A 24,566-nucleotide genomic window follows, 5' to 3' on the forward strand; every position below is an offset into this window, starting at 1 on the left:
GATTGGCTAATGACATTTCTTTTTCCGGGATCAAATGAAATTAACACCCGGAATGCTAATGACATAATTAGAAAGTGATGTCATTAACAATTGGAACAGGACAAGTTGACTGTTCAAGGGTCTACAGTTAGATTGTAGTCAAGTATTTTTTTCAAGAAATACCAAATATACAGTTAGTTCCGTAGAAAAACGATTCAGTTTACAATGGACATAACCATATGGAGGTTTTTTATTCGGTCAAAAAATTACATTTGCATGATCAAATAGACAATAACACCCACAAATCTAACAACTCCATATGGTTATCTCCTAAATCATGGCTCATATGAGTACCACCAGTATGAAGGATATTGGGAAGATGAATAATTTAGACACAAACATTATTATCACTGTATTAAATAAATCATTACTGAAAGTACATTGTGGTTGTTGCATATACCTTGAATTACCCCCACAGAGCTTTGTGTATGAAATGTCTCCAACGGTTGAATTCTTGACAACAAGGCAGAATTGTTAACGGTCAAAATAAAATCTATTCTGTAAAGTAGTTTTAGAACTTCTTTCTATATTATCATATCAATATTTTGTAAAGATATGGGGGCATATATCAATCTGAATATTTATTATGGACATTTAATGTTTAGATTAATTTGTCTATGTTGTGTAATGGAATGCCTAGATATATCTACCCTGACATTGTTAACCTGTTGTTTTAATGTAGATAGTGTAAAGTTTTGTTTTGACTGTATCTAATTAGCAGATGGTAAGCTGCTTACAAGAAGTGATATCATTTACCTTTTGGTTATTAATATTTTGTATATCCTAATGAAATGTTTTGTTAAGACTTTGAAAATTATATACCACAGATTTGTTTTTATTTCATTTAGATTTTAAGAATGGTTTCTTTTTTGCTTTGCTTTGCTTTTCTTTGCTTGTTTTGTTGTTATCAGTATAATTTGTGATCAGTTACTACAGCTTGCAGATTGAATACAGTTTTAAATCTACAGGTTATCAGTTACACCCTTACCAGGCATGTAAGCACAAGTGTTATTCTAATCCTTAAGTGAATGTAAACATGGAAATAAACTATCTTCCTAATTATGTTTTGTTGCACAGAAATTTTGTCCATTGTAAAAAAAAAAAGAATTTCATCAAACCTTTTTTTTTTTAAACTTATGAATTTTAATAATAGCAGATTCTGCTGTCAAAGTCCTTCAAATTTTTGTCTTCTGTTTATTTTGCTGCCATTTGAATTTTTAAATCAATGATTCTCACACTGTCATAGAAAGTGAATGTTCATAAATGCCCCAAAATATTATTTTTATATTTCTAAGAAATAAAATCTCAGCAGTTACCACTGCAGTTACTTTGTCTATAATTGGGACACTGTTTAATATCTTTTTTGCAGTGACCATTTCCCCACAAAATGTCTTCTCTGACCTATTCCCAAGATAATTTTTAATAATAAAATACTACTAACTGATTAGCTCAATACTAAACTGGTTAGTAGATTTACATGAAATTAATCAAAATCTTTTTTCAAGAATGACCTTATTTCGATTGCGTTATTGTTTGCAGGTGAAAGCCGAGCCAATGGTAACGGGCCAACTCCAAACCCTTCACCTCCAGGATCTCCCAGACAGAATTCACGAAGCAACAGTCCCAAAGCCTCAAGTGATTCAGGTAATTAGAGCTGGATAAGGCTAAATCTTGTAACACCGAAAGGTTAACCTTTTACTTAATATCTTAGTGTGATTACTTACTGAAGTATGTTATTAGCAGCTTCTATTTTAGTGTTTTAAATCGATTTAGTTTGTTTGAAACATATTTTATTGCATATAATATACAAAAGTTATCCAACTTACGAGGCCATCTCCTAATTACAAATATTATAACATTACTGGCGACTACTATTACTACAAATATTTGAAACAAAGTAAATACACAAAACATAAAGCAGGCAAATTAACAGTGCAGATAAAGTGAAACAGGAAGAAAAACTACAATAAATATTCAGAACAAAGTTAATACATAGAATATCAAGCAAAATAGATTTGTAGTGTTAATAAAGTGATGAAGAAAAGAAAAATGTGGAAACTAAAGTAGTTTATCTTTCTAATCAGATGGCCACTGATCGATTATTGTAAATACAAGCTTTTAATTCATCTTGTTGATTTAAATCTTGTGTCGTAATTTAAGGTGTCATGTATTCTGTAACAGAACATTCACCTGAGTGATAGAATCGATCACCCTAACACAGAACATTCACCTGAGTGATAGAATCGATCACCCTAACACAGAACATTCACCTGAGTGATAGAATCGATCACCCTAACACAGAACATTCACCTGAGTGATAGAATCGATCACCCTAACACAGAACATTCACCTGAGTGATAGAATCGATCACCCTCAGTAGACCTCTTAGGTTTTATCCTAACTGGTATGTGTATTTCTATCTATAGTGGGGACGGGACATAGCCCAGTGATAAAGTGCTCAGTTGATCTACAATCAGTCTAGGATTGATCCCCGTTGGTGGGCCTATTGGACTATTTTTTCCTTCCAGCCAGTGCTCTACAACTGCCGTTTTTTGTGTTATCCTGTCTGTGGGATGGTGCATATAAAAGATCCTTTAATACTAATAGAAAAATGTAGCAGTTTTCCTCTGTATGTCAGAATTACCAAATGTTTGACATCCAATAAGTGATGATTAAAAAATCAATGTACTCTAGTGGTGTCATTAAACAAAACAAACTTTAACTTTCTGTCTATGGCATATAAAAGATCCCTTGCTGCACACTGATAGGAGTAGCCTATGTGGTGTTTTTAAAAGTTTTCTCTATCATTTTCAAGACCAAGTGTCAAAATAACTAAATGTTAGACACTAAATAATTTAATTTTGATAATGTGCTGAAGTGTTGTTAAACAAACATTCCTTTCCTTTCTTGGACCAACAGGTTCCCGGTCAGGCTCACCTGCAGCTCGAGGTGACCGAGACAGCCCTCACCACAGAGGTCCACTGTCGCATGAAGAGACATTCAAAACTCCACCCAGCAGTCCCATCCCCCTGAGAACGAGACTACACAAAGAACCTTCGTTTGAGACCTCCAGCCTGTCTCCACCTAAAACCCCTCCATCAGCTCGCAGAGAACTGTCTCAGGTGAAGCTGTCCTCATCACCAGGAGTAGCTTCAGCATCTCCTGGAGGCTCGGGGTCAGGGAGTCCCAGATACGCATCACCTGTTAGAAGTGGAAGGTAAGTGGTAGGAGCTAGTAACTATATACAGTGAAACCCTCAAAACCAGGCCTTCTGTAAAGACAGGAACTTTTTCATCGTCCCTTTTCAAATATCAGTACAGAGCAGGGGCCTAATTCACTAAACTCTCGTAACTTTGTGATCTCGCAGTGCAATGCTAAAAGACTTGCAAATAGGATACTTTGTTGTCTATCAGTGCCTAAGGGACCTTTGTGAATTAGGCCCCTGATCCAAGCTAAACTGGATTTTCCTAAAAACCAAACTTTTTACTATGTCCCATGGGTGTTTGGTTTAAAGGTGTTTCATTGTATATATAGTCACAAGGTAGTTCTGATTATCTGATGTGTGTCACCATTTTAAGTGGAATTTGAGAAGTAGTAGCTATTCTTAAGCACGCATTGGTGAGAACATCATGTGTTATTTTTGGTAACACATGGATTGTTTACACACATACATGGGTTGACAATTTCAAGACATACGACATTACCAGAAATAACTAAATTCATTTCAATATAGAATCTAAACACTTAAATACTAACATTGACACTTGACAAAGATAGTATTTAATGGTGTCATTTGATTAAATGCAAGTATCAAGTCTTAGAAAACTTACTTAAGCATGATAACCTTATGTTTTATTAGTCCTCAGTACCGTGGTGGCAGCAGCTGTCTTCAGTCGGGAGCAAGCGCTTCCAGCATCAGATCATCCAGTCCCTCGCAGTTAATGGGTGCATTCAGTATTGGGTCCTCACCACCAAAAGATGAAGCAATTAGGTTTGTAATACAGTATTCACTTCCAGCTTCTGATATTTGTTTTGATACGTAAAAAACTTCATGTATTCAGTTCAATTATTAGTCCCCGACGGGTCCAGCCGGAGTGGACTATTTGTTTTATCTCTGTCCTTCTGTCTGTTCCTTCCATCTAAAACACTTATAGTTTTCGGGATATTTTTTTTTAACAATGCCTTGAGATATTGAGCTGAAATTGTGTATATAACGTTTTCACGTACGGTTTCATATCAAATTTGATTTTCATGGCGATTTAACCATGGACTTAGAGAGATAAGAAAATGTGTTTTCCTGACTTGTACTTCGCAAGTAACTATGACCAGTTCATGGGTTCATAACACTGAAATTTATGTTTTGTGTATTATGAGGATATCGAAAAAGATGTGGTTGTCATAAGTAATTTATTGATCCCATCTTGGTAAATACTCAGTAGATAATAGATGTAAAAATTGTCAATACCTGGTGCAATCCCTGTCAGCACGGTCAACTGTTTTAATTTAAGTAGTGCTTAAATAATAAATAGTATAAATTGTACTAAGCACAAATTTTAGATTTTTTTCTTTTTTTAACATTCGTTTATTTTGTAATGATATGTGTTAATTTTTATATTATTTAGTCTAGACATTGATTTTTATGTAATTGGATGGATGTGTCTTTTTTCTATCCAGGTTGTCACCCAAGGCAAATAGAAAGGACCGAGGCCGTCAGCTACGATCTAAGCGAGAACGAGCATCATCTCCGTCTCCACGTGACATACCATTTGTCACCAGGGCGAGGTCAGCATCGTCAGCTTCAATTACTCTTGACCAGCCCAGGGAGCCAGTCAAGGAAGCCCTGTCGCCATCGGTGGCTGAATGTCTCAGAGCTGTGTTTGCTGCATTCATGTGGCACGAAGGCATCGTCCATGATGCCATGGCTTGTGCCTCGTTCCTCAAGTTTCACCCTGACTTGACAAAAGAAATGTCAAAATTTGTGAAAAGTAAAGATCGCGAAAGAGTTAGAACAAGGCATGCAACAGAATCGAGCAAAGGCTCTCCGAGAGATAAAAGAAAAGAAAATATGAATGAGAGCAGAGTTAGATTTAATCTCGAGCCACAGGTGAAGGACCTTGACTTGGTTGAAAAGTCGGCCATACAGTCTAGACCTCCTATATCTCGACACAAGTCCGAGGGGAATGAAAAATGGATTCCAGAATTCAGTCAGAAGCTGAAGGATGATGGGGATTCAAACAAGGAGACTCAATTACCACCAACACTACAGCATCTAGTTTATTTTTGGGAAGAGCTGTCGACGTCGGTCATACGAGTTATTGATCAAGAGTTGATTCTTCCCAGCCCAGCTGTGGCAGCAAAAATGAAGAAAGTTGAAAAGAAAGACAAGGAAAAGGACAAAGAGAAAAAGTTCAAGAAACGCAAAGACCAGAAATCGATGGCGAAAGGTCACATGTTTGCCGAAGCAGTTGCCGGTATGTTTGGTGGTGGTGGAATAGGAATAGGGGGCGCGGAAAGAGAAGCCGCCTGCGAACTGTGTGGTGGTTCATTCCCACATCCTGTCACCTACCACATGCGCAGCGTCCATCCAGGCTGTGGTAGACACGCCTGTGGAAAAGGCTACAACAGTGGTGGAAACTTCTGTGGTGGCTGGGCGGGCAACTGCGGTGAAGGTGGAATAGGAGGCAGCAGTTGGTACCTGATGTGTGATGTGTGCAGGGACAAGTACCTGAAAGAGAAGCGCCAGTCTGAGAAACACAAGGACAAGGTGAAGAAGATGAAGAAGCGGAGTATTCTGTCAAAACAGCAGACTCTGATGTCACCTCTGGAGCCTCACGTGATACTTAAAAACAATGCCATGTTTCTCCTGGACATGGCTAGTGCCTCTGGTTTCACGTTACCGAAACATCACAAGAAACACGTTCTTATGAGGTCGGACATTGGACTGCCCAGTGTGAGTGAAAATGCTGGTTCGGACATGGAGTCTTTTCCGCCAGTACCATTCCAATACCTGATGCAGCATAATGCCCAGAATGCTGACTCGGCGTTTGCTGAGGACATTTTCATAGATGACGATGATCGAGTCTTTGTCAGGTCGGGATCGATGTCCATGGCTCAGAGAAGAATTATCTACCGGCCACGTCTACCAACCGAACCACGACACAGTCCCCTGGCAAGGTCAGGGTCATTGGGGCAAGATGTCAGGTCATTTTCACAGTTCTCTTCAGTAGGATCTCAGGTATATAACATCGTTATTTTATAATTGTTTTTCACTTGTTTATTGTCTTATGGCGTTTTTTTTTTTAAACAAACCCATCAAATCAACTATTGTCAGGGAGATATTTTACTTTAATTAGCTTTCTGAATATTTGTTCATCATATTTCAAAACATTTTCTAGAGAATAAAGTTAATTAATTTGGTTTAATTTGTATTTTGAAAAATTCCATAATTATAAAACAAAATATTTTGTTAGCCATGATTTGAAATTAACTTATATATTTGTAACTTACAAATATATCCAGAGCAACAGTGGAATTCTTGTACCATTATTGTTCCTTGTGTGCATTAACTTTAAACCAATATTATTTGCTTTTCTGTTTCAGGAACAGAGTGTCATAATTGTGCCTGAAACCAGGGTTGTAACGAAAAGTGCTGGCACCAGTCCAGAATTTGAGCAGGAACAGTTCAAGAAAACCATTTTTCAGCGGAGTGTGTCAGAAATTACCCCCGAGGAAGAAAACAGTCAAAGCAGTACCAACCGATCTCTGTCTAGACGAAGAAACAACAGTGGTGGCGTGTCAGGTGAGAGTTCTGTCAAAATATAAATGAATGAATGTTTAATGGAAACATGAGAGATATTTGTTTATGTGTTACAATTTTTAAAGAAATTAAATAAGTACAAAAAGATTTACCATTCAAAACAGTAACACATCCATCTAAAATCCACAAGGTTAGATCAGTTTTTATAGAGTTTACATCTTAATTTTGCAAGAAGGGATTCTTTTAAAAGCTGAATAATAATTGTTTCTGACTATTACAGGAAAAAAGAAAAAAAGAAAGAAATTATTTGTAGTTTTTAATGAGACAAATACTGCAGTTTATTTTATAATTAGTGGAAAAATCTTGTGATAATTCAGGGGGTTTGCTTGGCATCTGTGTTCTTTCCATTCTTTGCAATAATGTATGCTAGTTTTTATTCATATACAGTAAAACCCCACCTAACGATCACCCTGGTACTAAGACCACCCCACTATTAAAACCACTTTTAATAAGTCCCACTGATGGTCGCAATAGCAGGGTTTCACTGTATATTCTCTATCCATTATTTCTTACTGATAATAATCACCATATTTAACCATTTATATTTTGCTTGTTTATATGTCTATCAGGTAGTGATCATCTTGTTGTGTTTTTCAGATGGTGGAATGTCACTTCTGAAACATCCGTCGGCCGCCATGACAAAGCTGATCTCATCGGTTGATCGTCAGTCAGAAAATGGGGAGCGAGCGTTACAGCGACCTGTCATGGAATTCATCATTCAGCGTCATGACCTGGATAATCTTCAGCTGGCCATGAGACAAGCACTGAGGAAGGCAGCGTGTCGAGTGTTTGCCATGCAGGTCAGTGACAATCCCCATGGTGTGCATCGGGGCATAAAGAACAATATTTCAGTGATATATTTTTAATATATATATTCTGTTTTGTAGATTTTTGACAGTTCTAATGTATTATAATTATACTGTGGGGTATTGACTTTTTCATTTGCTTATTTGTAAACTATTTTTGAACACTCAGCAGTCTTGGTGTAAGCAAATTAATTGTTTACAGCGTAATACTTTATGTACCTAATATTTTATTTCCTGTATCTTGATAGCAATTAGTGTAATATTTAGAATATGAAAGCTACCAAATAATTATGTTGGTCATATCTGGTACACTAACCAGTGAATGTCACAGAGGAGCCTTAATTGTCTGACCAAAATGGAAACTAAAATATCATGGTGATGTGATAAAGTGATCACAATCTGACAGTTACCTACTTGTGTTACATATTTTTTGTATCTATTTTTCCATGCAGGCATTCAACTGGCTGATGAGGAGTGTGGTACAACAAGTGTGTATGCATGACCTGTTGTGGTTCCTTGTGGCAGCGTTAAAACCTCTACCCGAGGAGGAGGAGGAAGAGGAGAAGGAGGACCAACAGAAGGAAAAGCAGAAAGAGGTCAAGAAAGATCTCGAGGTAAACTCACTGTTAGAATTTTAAATAATGTCGGTTTGGTAAATGGTCTTTTATGTTAAACAAAGACACGTCAGATATCCTTCACACAATGACAATTCCTAGCATTATTGGCTAATGTAAAAAACAAGTGAACTTTTTTCTACAAAGGGGTGAAATTGTTTCCTCATATCAATATGTAATAGGTGAAAAGCCAGATTAAGTATTTCTATACAGGGCTAGCTCTGGATCAGCAGAAAAATATATATTAAACTTCCAAATTTTATAGATCCCCAGTTATTCTCTAACAAAATATCAATTAATACTTTTGCCAAATTAAAATAAAATTTATCAATTGTTTACAAAATTTGCAATTGGTGAATTTGGCGAGTGCCAGAGCTAGCCCTCCTATATTTGGAAACACTCAGTTCTCATTGTCATATCAACATGTTACAGATGAGAGATCAGACCTAAGTTCAGCCGGTGAACATTTTGCTAACATTCGCAGATTATATAATTGGTTACTGACGTGGTCATTTGGTTTACTGTGAAGCGAATAAACCAATCTAAAGGAATATTTTCTGCTCAGTCTGGCTGAACTCTGCCCAGGTTAAGTATTTCTATAAAGTGAAAACACTTGAGGTTTCCTCATTATATCAATATGTAATGGTTACTGTATGCCAAATACTTTTCATCATCATAATACTTTTTTGTTTTGTCCAGGATCTTCCTCTTTGTGAACACCCCTTGGCTGACATCAGCATTGCGGGGAAGGCTGTGGCACCTCTACCAGAGATGTTTCATACCCTGCTGCAGACAATCTCGGATGTCATGATGTATCTCCCAGCCAGCACAGCACTCCAGGTTTGTACAAGAACTTCCTTTGTTAGCTAAATATTTCTTCTTTTTTTTCATCTCGATCCAATCTCAAGCATGTAAATTGGAATTGAAACCACAAGGGATATAGGCTTTGACATTTCTGTTTTTAGCTCTACCATTTATTATTATTGCTGTAGCTGTGTTCACACTTACACTTTAAACTAGTTTAACTAAACTGATATTACTAAATCAATTTAAAATGTAAGAGTGCATGGGATTTTTTTCGCTATACAGATTTATCATCCATTAAAGGCTTTTGTAGGAGATATCGCTGACACTATAATTTGCAATATCTCCTGTGATATTCTCCTAGGAGATATCACTTCTTATAATCTTAATTGGTCTAATTTTAATCACAAGACATTATTTTGTTACGTCACTGTACATGTTTCAGCACTAAACCTATCATTAGAGATGTCACACCACTGTCGTTCTGCTAGCTGCCAAATATAGTGACATTCAATCCACATTACTGACATTATTTACAGTTGTTACAAATGAAAAGAATGATAATGGATGATAAATAGAATACACCTTTGTGTCTTGTGATATCATAATTTATCAGCACTCGTTGATAAAAGTATAAAAATCCTTAGCAAGCCTCGGATTTCATACTTTTATCAACTCATGCTGATAAATTATAATATCACAAGACACTTGGGGAGTATCCTCTATATAGCTAAACTGGTATAACTAAAACACTTTGGTTACTTGTCTGTATTAAATATTAAGTCTTTCTGTTTTGTTTTCACCAGCAAATGGCGGTGTGCTGCTATTGCATGAGGTTCCAGCAGCACGACCACCAGTTTCTACATGAGAGCCATGTGTTTAGCAACATCAGCCGCATCCTCAGCAAATCGGACGAGGAATCCGAGGAAATAAGTCTTGATGCTTCACAGGTACATAAAGAAAACAAATAACTGGGAACATAAAGAGCGGGGCCAGTTTCTTGTCTACATCTTAAAACTTGGCACAAAAATATATGGATTATAAGTATGCCAGCCAAAAATAATGTGGACCGTAGCTAGAGCAGTGTTTTAAGCTTTGTTTGTGAGGAAAGAAATAATATCTACAGTTTGAGTGTAAGGTGGTTGTGGTGTCGGGGACCAAGAAACCATTTGTCATGTAAAGCATTAGTTAGAACTGCATTTGTAACCATGAATGATCGGTGGTATCGTGGTTAAGCCATCGGACATAAGGCTGGTAGGTACAGGGTTCACAGCCCGGTATCGGCTCCCACCCAGAGTGAGTTTTAATGACTCAATGGGTAGGTGTAAAATCACTACACCCTCTTCTCTCTCACTAACCACTAACAACTAACCCACTGTCCTTGGCAGACAGCCCAGATAGCTGAGGTGTGTGCCCAGGACAGCATGCTTGAACCTTAATTGGATATAAGTACGAAAATAAGTTGAAAATTAAAAATGAAATAATAGTAATTAACAACAACATAACATTTTTAAAAAATGGCTGTTAGATATTCAAGTTTGCTCAGTAAATAAAGGAAATTGAAATTCTTCCAGTCAAATTTAACTGGCTATTAAGGAGAGAACCTGTATTGCAAGGATCTGGGTTAATATGCAGATTTTTGATGGGAAATACTTTCTCTTTTTAATAAAACCTTTTTGTACCAAAATATTTATATCTGCCTTCCAAAAAGCTTTCCTGCATTTTCCTTACATTCATATTTGTCGCAGAGCAACAATTTCCAGTCATAAATGTTTAGACATCCTCTTTACTCTGAAACACTATTTGGCAAGTTATACTTGTAATATGTTAAATATGTTATTATCCAGTGTTATTGATTCAGGTGAAACGCCTAAAAGAAGGACATTTGGTGAGTGAAATGTATGTTGCTTTTTGACACAACATACTATTTCTTAAGTTTCAGCTTATATTATATTCTTTTTATGTTATTTACTCTTAGTTACTTGTTGTTTCTTTACATTTAAAATCTCTGTTGATAGCCAAGCTAATATACAAAAGGTCCAAAAATATTTTTTAGGTCATGACCTGAATTCCTGTTATTTTTCTTGATCATGTTTAACAGGCCTAACCTATGAGCTACGTAACATATTTGATTTAACTTAACACCATTGTACACACAGTGACATATTAGTCATGAGATAAGTTAAACATTTGTTTATGACAATATTGGAGAACTTGACCATAATTATCATTTGATAAAAGAACTATATTTTACTATGTTTAATACAAATAATATTACTTTTAAAAAAAATTTTATTATGTTTTATTCAAATTTATCGTTTGACTTGTTAGCTGAAAAGATATCCAATAGCCGATGATTAATAAATCAATGTACTCTAATGGTGTCATTAAAAAAAAAAAAATGTTTGTTAGCGGAAAAGATAAATGTTTAAAAGCATTATTTGACATGAAACATTTTCTCATGATATTGTCTATTATGTGTTACATTTTACTAGATTTTGGCTTAAGCTTTTGATGATAATAATTTTTAGCTAGCTTTTTGGCTGCAACTATTTTGATCCAGAGTGAACCCTGATATTTCTGAAATTCAGTTGTTTTCCATTGAGTAAAGAAAAGTTACTTACATGTTAATATTTCTTATCAAAAATATTAACGAGCATAAAATACTAGTAAATTTAGCGAGGCCACACAAAATGCTAATATTTTATGCTAAGTTCAGAAACACATACAATTGTATGTTACAAAAAACATTTGTGCGATTAAACTACAAGCGTAGGAAAGAACAACAGTTAGTATAAACATTACAGCAATTTTCTTCTATATTCAGTTATCTGTAAGCTACTTGATGTCAAGAAATGTAAACAGTAATCCTTCAACTTAGGCTTATTTTTTTTTAATATCTAATAATGCCAACATAACTAAAGTTTTATGTCGCTAACATGTCACTTAGATTTCGCAAAATTTTAAGATGGCTAATAATTTATGATTTACAGTATCTTAATATTTGTTAATACTGTTGTTGTTGTTGAATAATCCAGATAATGTTAAATCATTAATATACAATTTTAATTTGTTTTATTACTGGTAGTGACAAATATTTAAAACAAATAATAAAAGAAAATATTAAATATGGTACCAAAAACAAAACCTGCATGTACTGTAAGATTAATGCATAGTTTATTCCACCCAATCTTCACCCCACCCTCTACCTCTGATCTGTCTCAAAGTATTTCTTGAAACTTATTATATCTAGAACCTATCATGACTTCCGTATAATGTAACATTTGGTCAGAATCTGCCTATAACCTCCCCCTCCCCCCCCCCACCCAACTGACAACAGATCACTTTTATATTCAAGTGTAATGTATACATTTGTATGAAGCACAAAACTTAGTGCATGTTGTAAGAAAGTCGAATTTGTTTTCTAGACTGAAATGTTGTGTATAGCTTTATCATGTACTGTTTGTTACAGATCAAATTTGACTTTCATGGCCATTTACTAATTTTTCACAGAGTTATGTCCCTTGAGCGAAGGAGATACAAAAAACAAAATTAGGCCCATAGGAACATGTACTACTTTAGCAGTACTCTCAGAATGCTTGTTAAATATCTTATACATATCTGTCAGTGAACACTACTTTGACTTAGCTTGAACACAGAAGAAGAAGAAGACTTGGCTAATAATTTTTGTTATGTATTTTAGATTGGCTTTTCCCTGTACTGTCTGAAAGACTTAACGTCTGCTGCTGAAATAACTGCCTCAAGTCGCCAAGCCATGATCGGCAGTCTTACAGGTTTGTTTACACAGCCAGGTCGATTGAATTACTTCCATTTATATAGTTTATTTTAAATTGTAAAAATAATTTTTTTGTTGCTGTTGTAAATCTTGTTGATTTTTGCCAATTTTGCAGAAAGGCATTATTTTATCTGCTTTATGTTAATAGTTAAATATTAAGTACCGAATTTATGAAGCCTGATTTTCTTAAATGCAGGTGTTTAGGCATTGTAAATGCAGGTGATTTACATGCATAATAAAAGATATAAGACAAATACAGGCTTTGTAAATCTGGCCCTATAAAAGGAATAAATCTTTGTTTTAATAATAATTTGTCTTAATAATTATAGTACTATGAGGTTATTTTTCTTGTTATTTTAAATATTCTACAAAATAATGTAAAGTGTTTTATAATAAAACTCATTTATTTCAGACAATTCAACAGAAACATTCTGGGAGAGTGGTGACGAGGATCGAAATAAGTTGAAAATTTTAACTGTGGTCTGCTCAAAGAGATCTGAACCAAAGATGATTTATGTTCACATTGACAACACAAGGGATGTGGCTGTATGTATTCATTTTAAAATATTTTCAGTTAATTAATTGAAGATCTGAAGAGTCATATGCTCAAAGCTGTCTAAAACACAATTCTAATTCAACACATTTGTAAGAACGAATCTGATTGGATCTCTGCTAAAAATTTCAGGTGGTAAAATCACCGATTTTCTGGCAGAAATATGTCATAAGTTAACCTTTAGACTACTGAATTAATTTTTAACAAAAACCACGTTGAGTGGGTACAAGTTTATAATTTTTACTCACATATATTCACTTAAATGTTTTATAAATACATGAAATAAAGTTCATATATGAATCGGTAAGTATTATTTTCGTGTCTTTTTTTGTAATTTTTATTATTTTAGATCGGCTAATAGTGATTAAAATTAGGCAAAAAATCGAAAAAGTTGCGTTTACTTACGGGCATTTGTGGCCAGCTGTCCAGTATTTATGTCCATTATTCCCAATAACAGTGGTTTTCTGACCAGATTTTTTTTTAAAACCCGAACTACGATTCATATTGCAATATTTGGTAATTTTCGTTGTTGGTAAAACGATCAAATTTATTATCAAATTAGCTGTTACAATTAGCTATCGATCCCTAAAAATTACCGCGACGTGCCGCCATTGTTGTCAAGCGAAAATACTTGCCGAAAACCAAAATTTCAAGGTATTTTCAATTGAAAAAATCAAAACAAAAACAACCATTTTGAAAAAAAATCTTTTTTCTTTAATTATATTTCCGTTTATGATAAATTCTAGAGATATTTTTTTCCCAACTGGGTCCATTTGAATAAAGCAGACATTTGAAGGCAATACATTTCAGTTAAAACACTAGCATTAATTTATTGTTGATATTTGTTTCCATGACTACACAGAATAATTATTACAGAGAACAATGCCATTAATTTCAGGAAAATTATAATATTGTTATTTTTAGTTACAGCTTAATTTAAAGTCTGTTTTAGGTGTTATAGTTTAGTAATGTATATAATTTTATGTAAATTGAATTATACTTTATACTTTATTTTTAGAACAAAGTAGCAAGCATAATATTCAGTGCTGGTTCAAGTTCTGAAGAACTCAAAAGAATTAAACAGGTAAACATTTATTAATTAAAAGCAAGAAATTGTACTCTCTTGTTACTGAACTATAATTTTACTATAAATTATATACTGACAAAAAAATGTATACCAATCAGTTTATAGAAATAGTAAAAATGACACAAAACACAATTTAATGTTTTACTTCGAAAGTACATGTATTTAATGATTTAGATAAATGTAAACACTGTATACACCTTAATTCCATCAGATATGTACATTACAGTTCGCAAACAGCACTAGGGGTCAAAGTTGCAATTTTCAATTAAAATGCATTGGTGTATATACTAAACTATATATTGATGAAAAAAAATATTAATGTTCTTCAGATTGAGTTGGACAGTCGCAGTGCGGGCTGGATGAGCTGCTTGTTACCGGAACCCAACAGCTACTTCATTCAGCTGGAGCTGCGAGGGTCCGACCAGAGTCTGAGAGTCCGACAGATCAAGGTGCTGGGCGAGGAGATGGGTGAATCCAACCTGCTGCCCATCAAGAAGACTGCATCAGACATCCAGCAGGACAGCTGTGAGGCCGAGACTCTCAAAGTCTTCAGAATATTGACAGCACAGGTGGGTGGTCTTTGGTATCACTTCATTCGTCAGTGAGTCAGTGTGCATTGCTTTTTATTATATACAGAGATGTGAGAGCTACACGTAAATGCGCTTTTCGATTTCAGTTTCAAGTTTATGTGTGCCTTATATTATAAGTTATAACCAGTTTAGATTTGTTAACATTGACTGCAATTTTTGGCAGTTCCAGAGGTTGCAAACAATTTTTTTCTTCAGGGGCCCTTAAGGGGCCCTTAAGGGGCCCCTGGACGCTGCACGCAGTAAGTTTTTTTGTGTTAGCCCCTCTCACATCCCAGTGTATAGTGGAAGAAAGGGGATATTAATTTTAACTTAACATCAAATTGATTGCAATGTAGCAGTTTTAAACACAATTGAAATGAGGTATGAAAACGAAATCCATTGACTAAACATTTCAAAGCCTTTGGTTTACAACATTAATTCACTTCGGACAGATAATCCACATTCATAGATTGTTAGTTATTCTCTAAAAATAGTGCCTTTTATATTTGGTTTGTCAGTGTATAATTATTTCAATAAGTGCAGTATCACATTCGTTTAACTGATATGTGAAATTAAGGAGTAATTATGCAGAAAGTCATAATCTTAACTAAGATTCTACTCTAATGTCATGCAAAATATGCAGCTTTCTTACAGGGGTGGGAATTCTCCTTGGATCAGTTGTTTTCGTCTCATAGAACATTGCATTTCCTCGCATTTTAATCGTCCTTTCTTCCAAAATGTGTCAGATGGCACAGTTTTTAACCTAGGATTTCAAGAATTTCCGGGACCCGTCTAGATTTCCTCTTTTAAACAATTCACCAATTCCCACCCCTGTTCTTAGGTTTGAACTTTGAATATTCAGTCTGATCCTGACCCATTATTGTCACTTAGGTGTTTGGTCGCCTCATCTTTCCACTGGAGAGGTTTGAGGAGCTTCCCGAAAACAAGATGGAGGTTGACGTGGTTGATGCTGACAATGATTTGAAGGAGCACATGGTCGGCATCCTCTTCAGCCGCAGTAAGCTGTCTCATCTACAGAAACAGGTGGGTTGGCCATGGTCCGGTATTGGAAGATGTCTGCCTTACTAAGGGTTTGTCATAGTGTCCCCCAGTTGTTGAATTCCCAATCCTAAAACTTTCGCTTATTGCTTTAGATAAAATGTCAGATGATAATTAATTTAACATGATTTTGTTTTGTCATATATTCTGATGTGGAAATTTGTTGTGGAAATAACATATTACTGACATATTTTCCACCAAATCAATCCAAACAATGTTACTGTCACCTACAGTATTTTTTATTTTGTTAAATAGGTGGTCCAGTCGTCTGAGTGGTTTAACTCTAGCTTTAGTGTTACCCATATACTTCAAGTCGTGACAAAGATCTCGTTTATAGCTTTAGCAAAAAGATGTTTTTCAATAGACTTCAATATTAATAGACATTTTTGTATGCTTGATGTATCCTTTTAAAAAAATCTAATAATTGTAACCCCACTTCATTGCTTTATGTGTTGTTTATAAATTGAAGCCTCAGTCTCAGGAATATTTTTAGTATTTAAACTTTTACAGTCATCTGTTTTAGTTTTTGTCATTCTAACACAGTTTGACACCATGTGGTGGGACGCTACTGCAGACTCGCTGCCAAATTCTCATGTAAATGATTACATGTATGTGTACCATTGCAAAAAAGAAACAAAATATACTTCCGAACTTGCCAAACTATTTGGGAAACTACTTTTTTTCATTAATTTATTTATATTAATTTATGTAATTCAACTATTAAATGTTAAAAATAGTGATGAGATTTGTCAGTTACATACTAGGCAATTGACTTTACTTGTGATTTTGAAAATTAAAATGTTATTAAAAATATAGTTATGCTTGCATTTTGCATTAAAATAATTTAGTAAAAGATAATAGAGGATAGAAAAGTGAGATTTCAGCTTCAGAATATAAATTTAAAAATCTTCAGTATTTGTCCCCGTTTATTTTAGTACTTCATTGTATAGTGTTTGTCTTTGTTTAAAATGTGTATGATGTAGCAATCTACTACTACTTCAGAAGCCATTTACCTTGTCCTAACACAGTTGGTACTCTTGATTTTTAGGAGTTTGGATTGCATGACATTAACAGTGATCTTAGACACCAGGTGCCAGTATTGTCTTTGTATTACAACTACCCAGCGCTTTTGCTTTTTTGCCTCTGTTTAAAACTGATAAAAGTTTCTTTGTACTATAAATTTAAAATAGCTAATGTTGTGGCCTGTTTTCACAAGTGTTCATGTAAGATATTATAAAAATTTATGTATTTGATTAGCCTTTTAATAAATGTAATAATTTTTTAATTCATGAAATTTAATTTTAACGTGTAATTCATTTTTTTTTTTAACATAAACTAAAACCTTTGCATGTTAAACTTCATGAATGGCTGATAGGTCTTAGTTGCTAAACAAGTTACCAAAGATATTAATTTGAATTTTTAGATGGACTATAAACAATAAAATACATTGGAAAATGGGATAGTAGTTAAAATACATGTTTCATATTTCTTTTAATATATTCCCCAAATGATATACCATGGTATATAATATATCATGTAATTTTCAGTTTCTGTTCTCTTAACAGCAGGGTATTTTTTTATGTTCCACTTCCTGTCTTGCTGTTGTGGTTCTGACAACATCATGTTATCAAGGGATTTTCTTTAAAAGGTAGACCCATCTAGGTTTTCCTATTCCAGACAGTGTTCCTTGACAGGTACATGAAAGGCCATGGTATATGCTATTCTGTCTGAGAAAATGCATATAAAAGACTCCTTGCTTCTAACTGATAAAGTAGCAATGGATTTCTCCTCTCACTTTGAACCAAGTATTGGAATTACTTTGCAGAAATTGAATTTAGGAAATTCTCTATAAGATTCCAATTGGGCGGGACATAGCCCAGTGGTAAAGCTCTCGCCTGATGCATGGTCGGTCTATGATCGATCCCATCACTGGGCCCATTGGGCCATTTCATGTTCAAACCAGTGCATCATTACTGATATATCAAAGGCCGTCGTATGTGCTATCCTGTCTGTGATAGTGCATATAAAATATCCCTTGCTGCTAATAGAAAAATGTAGCGTGTTTCTTCTAAGACTATGATAAAAAGTGCCAAATGTTTGACATCCAGTAGCCAATGATTGATTAATCAATGTGCTCAAGTGGTGTCGTTAAACAAAACATACTTTTAACTATGAGAATTCTATTAGATTTGTACAAATGATGTAATTTAGATATTTTAAATATTCCCATCTCGTAATCTTACCCCTCTGACCCAAAATCATGGATTCACGAAAGCACAGAATCCTGAAAAATATATGTTAAGACTCCTAACAACTAGCTGTAGTTTACAGTGTGCTGGAGTATCTTGGAAATACCTAATGGCTAGGTGTGCAGTCCACAATTGGCCCCAATGAGACATACCTGTAAAGTTGGTTGCATCTGATGTTAGCAAGAGACAAACCACTACTACCCTCAATTATAGTACTTGGGGGGGGGGGGGGGCATATTTATCAAAGTAGGTCTAATTAATTATTGTCAGAGTTACTTCTAGCTAATACTTTTTTATTTTGCCTTTTTATTTGGTGGGTGTTAATAGTGTTATTATTATTATTACCATTTCTTAAAATATCATCATTCGTATCATAGTTTAAAATAATTTGGTTAAAGTTGTTTTACTTTATATTATGATTACAATATATCCCCCACAAATAAAAAACCTATAAAAATCTTCAGAAGAAAAACCCAAAAGACAAATAATTAATTAGTGCTCTTGTGGTGTAAATGACGGTTTTATTAATTAACAGCACAGAAATAAGGCACCCACTTCCTGGTATTTGATTGCTGTGAGTGTGATGCACTTTGAATGAAATTTTGTACAGAATAACTTAAATGTCCAAGTAACAGTGATTAAGAGTTCAATACTGTGTACTTCGAAATTTTCATCAGCTAAAATGTAATTACTAGCACTGATTTTTGTTTTGAATTTTAATATGAGTATTGTTTTGATTATAATAATTGTTTGTTAATTTGCATTTTTATGTTGATCTGAGATGGTACTTTTGTTTACATTTTATCATGTGTTGATGTTTGCTGTGTTGAAAAACTCTTTAATTTGTTAATTATGTTATATTTCTATAAAGTTAATAATTTTAATGATTAAAATCTTTTTTCTTCTCTTTTTGTCATGCATTTTTGGGAGATTTTATGATTTGCTTTTGAACCTTTGGGATATGATGATTAGACCAGTTGTGATATTTCATTATTTCCCTTTGTAACACAAATGTTAACTGTAATCTTTCGGTTTGAATCTAGATTTAATGGAGCAAATGTAACTTTTCACTCCTGCTACAAATAACAATACTGTTATCAATGGATTTAATGATAGGTTCAAAATAATAATAGAAGCATAACTGAAAATTTATTATAGAATAATAATATCTTAAATTTTAACAGAAGCTAGATTAATAACTATTACCTCATAATGTGTTAATTCAACTAATCTGTAATATTAATGGGTTTATTATTTGTATTAAATATGATGATATTTTGAACTTTATTGACATGATGTATAGGGGTTTTAGCATTCTGTCTGACATTGCTTAATTTGGTATTTTGTTCTCTGACTTGTTATGGTATCTTGCAATATTTCCTGACTTGCTTTTAGTTTTAGTAAGAGAGTTGCTGTTTTATGCTTGCTAATATTTCCTGACTTGCTTCAGTTAAGAAACATACTATTTTATTTTGCAGGTGTGCTTACATATTGTCCAGGGAATCAGAAAGGAGGCGGGCCGTATAAAGGAAGAGTGGGAGTCGACATTGGGAAACAAACAGGAAATGCTTGATGACAACAGGTTGAAATCAACAGTGTTTTTACTTTTTCTGTTTATCTACTAATTTGTGTTAACTAATATCTGTAGAGTTTTTGAATTGAAACTACATTTTGTATTCTGTTATTTTCTGAATAAAATACATTGTTTATGAACTAGCACACCATAACAAATTAAAATCCTTCTACCGTATTTCAGATATTTATATAAAAACATGACATCAAAAAGACTCATAATTTTAGAGGTTCTGTGTACTGTTTTGAAGTTTAATGTTTACTGATTCAAGCTTCTGTGCAGTGAATTACGCAGGGATCGGGTAGCATTTTGCAAGTGCAGTATGTGGGATTCAAGTCAACAAAATATATATTTTTAAATAATTTACTTTGTGGGGGGGGGGTGTGTGTGTGTGTGTTAACCCTTGAAATCCCCCTGCACATGTGCTGTTAAATTTCTCAGTACTTCAGAGATTCTAAGTACTGTTTTGAACTGTATGGTTTAATTGCAGTTCTTCTAATTTCAGAGATTCTGATGTATACCATTTTGAACTATATGACAGTTTTCTTTTCATGTATTAATCTGTATGATGGCGTAGCCCAGTGGTAAAGTCCTTGCTCGATGCGCGGTCGGTCTGAGATCGATCCTCGTCAGTGGGCCCATTGGGCTATTTCTCGCTCCAGCCAGTGCACCACGACTGGTATATCAAAGGCCGTGGTATGTACTACCCAGTCTGTGGGATGGTGCATATAAAAGATCCCTTGCTGCTAATCGAAAAGAGTAGCCCATGAAGTGGCGACAGCGGGTTTTCTCCCTCAATATCTGTGTGATCCTTAACCATGTCTGGCCATATAACCATAAATAAAACATGTTGAGTGCGTCGTTAAATAAAACATTTCCTTTCCTTTCCTGTATGATTGTTCAATGCTTTTTATTTCAGGGGCTCTGATGTGTACTGTTTTAAACTATGTTACAGTTTTCTTTTCATGTATGCTCAACAACGAAAGTTTAGCAAATATCTTTTATGATGTCTAAGTTTGCCATGGTTGAATAAACTTAAAAGAAAACCAGGTCCTCCTGTTGTGTTAAGGCAAAGGTTGAGTGTTACGGCAAAGGTTGATGAATTTATGTTGTTTGTAATTCAGATGTGAATACTAATTAATAAAATTATGTTAATTTATAAATGTTATGCAATTTCTTTTAACATTAGCTAAACTTTCGTTGTTGAATATATTAATCTGTATGATGGTTTAATGCTTGTTATTTCAGGGGCTCTTATGTGTACTGTTTTTGAACAGTTTGATTGTTATTTAAATAAATGCTTGTTATTTCAGGGGCTCTGATGTGTACTATTTTGAACAGTTGATTGTTATTTAAATAAATGCTTGTTATTTCAGGGGCTCTGATGTGTACTATTTTGAACAGTTTGATTGTTATTTAAATAAATGCTTGTTATTTCAGGGGCTCTTATGTGTACTGTTTTTGAACAGTTGATTGTTATTTAAATAAATGCTTGTTATTTCAGGGGCTCTTATGTGTACTATTTTGAACAGTTTGATTGTTATTTAAATAAATGCTTGTTATTTCAGGGGCTCTGATGTGTACTATTTTGAACAGTTTGATTGTTATTTAAATAAATGCTTGTTATTTCAGGGGCTCTGATGTGTACTGTTTTGAACTGCTGTCCATGGTTCTGGCACTGAGTGGGTCAAGTGTTGGTAGGAACTACTTGGCTCAACAATACAAACTCATCCAGGATCTGTTCGGCCTGTTGCACACAGCAACCCCACGAATCATGAGACAGGTTCGTCATGTTTCATCTACCTGAACGGCCAACTTCTTTAAAAACATGTCCTGAAAGTATACCATGGTACAGCCACAATATATTGCTATTTTTGTATGATACTAAAGAACTCTGCACACACATACTTTCAGTGAGATCTAGCTATGTAGTTGAGATAGGATGTAACTTTATGTGTCACAATTAGTGTCCCATAACCGTGCTGTCTTGTCTACTGAAAAGGGGGCTAGGCTTTAGTTCAGTTGTTAAGAGTATTTTCCTCAGTGGACCCATTGTTTTCCCTATTCCAACCAGTGCCCCATGACTTGTATATGAAAGGCCAATGTATATGTTGTCCTGTTTGTGGAAAAGTGCATATAAAAGATCTCTTGCTACTAACCATTGGGCTATTTCTCGTTCCAGCCAGTGCCCCATGACTTGTATATGAAAGGCCAATGTATATGTTGTCCTGTTTGTGGAAAAGTGCATATAAAAGATCTCTTGCTACTAACCATTGGGCTATTTCTCGTTCCAGCCAGTGCCCCATGACTTGTATATGAAAGGCCAATGTATATGTTGTCCTGTTTGTGGAAAAGTGCATATAAAAGATCTCTTGCTACTAACCATTGGGCTATTTCTCGTTCCAGCCAGTGCCCCATGACTTGTATATGAAAGGCCAATGTATATGTTGTCCTGTTTGTGGAAAAGTGCATATAAAAGATCTCTTGCTACTAACCATTGGGCTATTTCTCGTTCCAGCCAGTGCCCCATGACTTGTATATGAAAGGCCAATGTATATGTTGTCCTGTTTGTGGAAAAGTGCATATAAAAGATCTCTTGCTACTAACCATTGGGCTATTTCTCGTTCCAGCCAGTGCCCCATGACTTGTATATGAAAGGCCAATGTATATGTTGTCCTGTTTGTGGAAAAGTGCATATAAAAGATCTCTTGCTACTAACCATTGGGCTATTTCTCGTTCCAGCCAGTGCCCCATGACTTGTATATGAAAGGCCAATGTATATGTTGTCCTGTTTGTGGAAAAGTGCATATAAAAGATCTTTTGGTACTAATGGAAAAATATAGTGAGTGGGTTTTTGTCTGAAAAGTGTTAGAATTATCAACAGATTATTAAAAGGTCCTTTGTACTAATATAAAAATGTAGTGTAACAGAACCCATTTTTTCTCCCCGTTAAAGCCAGTGCCGCACAACTGGTATATGAAAGGCCATGGTTTGTGTTGTCCTGTTTGTGGGAAAGTGCGTATAAAAGATCTCTTGCTACTAACCATTGGGCTATTTCTCGTTCCAGCCAGTGCACCACGACTGGTATATCAAAGGTTGTAGTATGTACTACCCTGTCTGTGGGATGGTGCATATAAAAGATCCCTTGCTGCTAATCGAAAAGAGTAGCCCATGAAGTGGCAACAGCAGGTTTCCTTTCTTAATATCTGTGTGGTCCTTAACCATATGTCTGATGCCATATAACCATAATTACAATGTGTTGAGTGCGTTGATAAATAAAACATTTCTTTCTTTTTTCTTTCTTGCTACTAATGTAGTGGGTTTCCTCTGAAGACTATCATAAGCTTTGCAATCTAAATGAAATTAGCGTATATGCTAATTTTATATATGGTTTTATTCTGTAGGTAACATCAGTTTTACGGAGAGTGTTGCCAGATGTTAAGCCACAGATCTTAGCCAACATTCTGTGTGTTCCTAATTTACCTCCTTCAGACTACAGTATTGTGGCCGTCACTGCAAAAGATGGGGTTAATGACAATTTTGATCCAGAAACACCAGGTAAGTGTTTTAATTTATGGATAAGCATTTAAGCCTTTAAAACATCTTGAGATGGAGTATTATGGTATTTTTTAAAAATAATTTTTCAAAATGATTTCAATTTTGAATTAAGTTAATTATTATTATTGTATTTTTTGGCATTTGTTAGTCAAGTGTAAATGATTAACAGTAGCCCCCCCTAAAAAAACCCAAAAACAAAACAACCAACCAACAAACACACCCCCCCCCCCCCCCCCCCCCCCCAAAAAAAAAAAAAAAAAAAAAAAAAAACCCAACAACAACCCCATAGCAAACCCTGGGCATAAACTTTTACAATACAGCAACTATTGCATTTTAATGGCTGTTGTGACAAGTATACCGACTTCATTTTGCAATGAAATGTTGTGACTTAATTACACAATGAAATTGTTTACACCCTTACTGTTGACGACTGGATTAACTGAACCTTCTGAACTGTCTTCTTCTTTAAAACAAATGAAAAACTGTTATTTTTCTACCTGTCTTTGTACCCAATGCCATATAACCATAAATAAAATGTGTTGAATGTGTTAAATAAAACATTTCCTTCCTTCTGTCTTTGTAGGTATACTGGATGTGTTTCTGGCATGTATCAGCAAGGCTCTGTCTGTCCAGACACGGGTTAAAAGCAGTGGGCCTAGTAAAGGAGTCTCCACCATCCAATTGTCTGATTGTTTAAAGGGAGAGTCAGTCAGGTAAATCAAAACCTATGTGTTCTGAGATAGTCATTGTGTATGATATAAATAAAATATGCAAAAGTATGTAATAAAATTTTACTTTTTTTTTTTTTTTTTTTTTTCCATAATAAATACAAGATTAGACATTCATTTTTAACATTCAATCAGACTTTGGTAATTGTATATAGGTAGGATAAATGGAAAATAAATAGGGCACCCGACATGTCTGGTGGTGCCCAAAACAGGAAAAAACCTCCCCCCCCCCCCCGATATGATGATATTAAATGGACATCCAGTGTATATGGCATTATTCTAGTGTATGGATATGTACCATGATCTGTTATCTT

At 34.7% G+C, this 24,566-nt stretch overlaps 1 protein-coding gene across 8 annotated transcripts in view; it reads left to right on the forward strand.

The window, feature by feature from the left end:
• LOC121373896 (E3 ubiquitin-protein ligase MYCBP2-like) overlaps nt 1-24,566 on the forward strand; it is a 95,615-nt gene that overhangs the window by 56,806 nt on the left and 14,243 nt on the right. For 5 of the 8 annotated variants that reach the window (XM_041500698.1, XM_041500695.1, XM_041500701.1 and 2 more), the window contains 20 exons: nt 1,579-1,683; nt 2,959-3,256; nt 3,899-4,030; nt 4,714-6,274; nt 6,640-6,838; nt 7,454-7,656; nt 8,115-8,276; nt 8,976-9,116; nt 9,887-10,030; nt 10,942-10,968; nt 12,784-12,874; nt 13,289-13,422; nt 14,448-14,513; nt 14,846-15,085; nt 15,977-16,129; nt 17,193-17,234; nt 19,872-19,975; nt 21,599-21,749; nt 23,371-23,524; nt 24,108-24,237. In XM_041500698.1, the coding sequence (XP_041356632.1) occupies nt 1,579-1,683; nt 2,959-3,256; nt 3,899-4,030; nt 4,714-6,274; nt 6,640-6,838; nt 7,454-7,656; nt 8,115-8,276; nt 8,976-9,116; nt 9,887-10,030; nt 10,942-10,968; nt 12,784-12,874; nt 13,289-13,422; nt 14,448-14,513; nt 14,846-15,085; nt 15,977-16,129; nt 17,193-17,234; nt 19,872-19,975; nt 21,599-21,749; nt 23,371-23,524; nt 24,108-24,237 (4,237 nt within the window). The remainder of the gene's footprint in view (nt 1-1,578; nt 1,684-2,958; nt 3,257-3,898; nt 4,031-4,713; nt 6,275-6,639; nt 6,839-7,453; nt 7,657-8,114; nt 8,277-8,975; nt 9,117-9,886; nt 10,031-10,941; nt 10,969-12,783; nt 12,875-13,288; nt 13,423-14,447; nt 14,514-14,845; nt 15,086-15,976; nt 16,130-17,192; nt 17,235-19,871; nt 19,976-21,598; nt 21,750-23,370; nt 23,525-24,107; nt 24,238-24,566) is intronic. The other 3 variants (XM_041500700.1, XM_041500697.1, XM_041500702.1) reach the window with 3 other exon arrangements.

The sequence above is a fragment of the Gigantopelta aegis genome, chromosome 6, assembly GCF_016097555.1.
Source record: "Gigantopelta aegis isolate Gae_Host chromosome 6, Gae_host_genome, whole genome shotgun sequence".
Taxonomy (NCBI): Eukaryota; Metazoa; Mollusca; class Gastropoda; order Neomphalida; family Peltospiridae; genus Gigantopelta; species Gigantopelta aegis.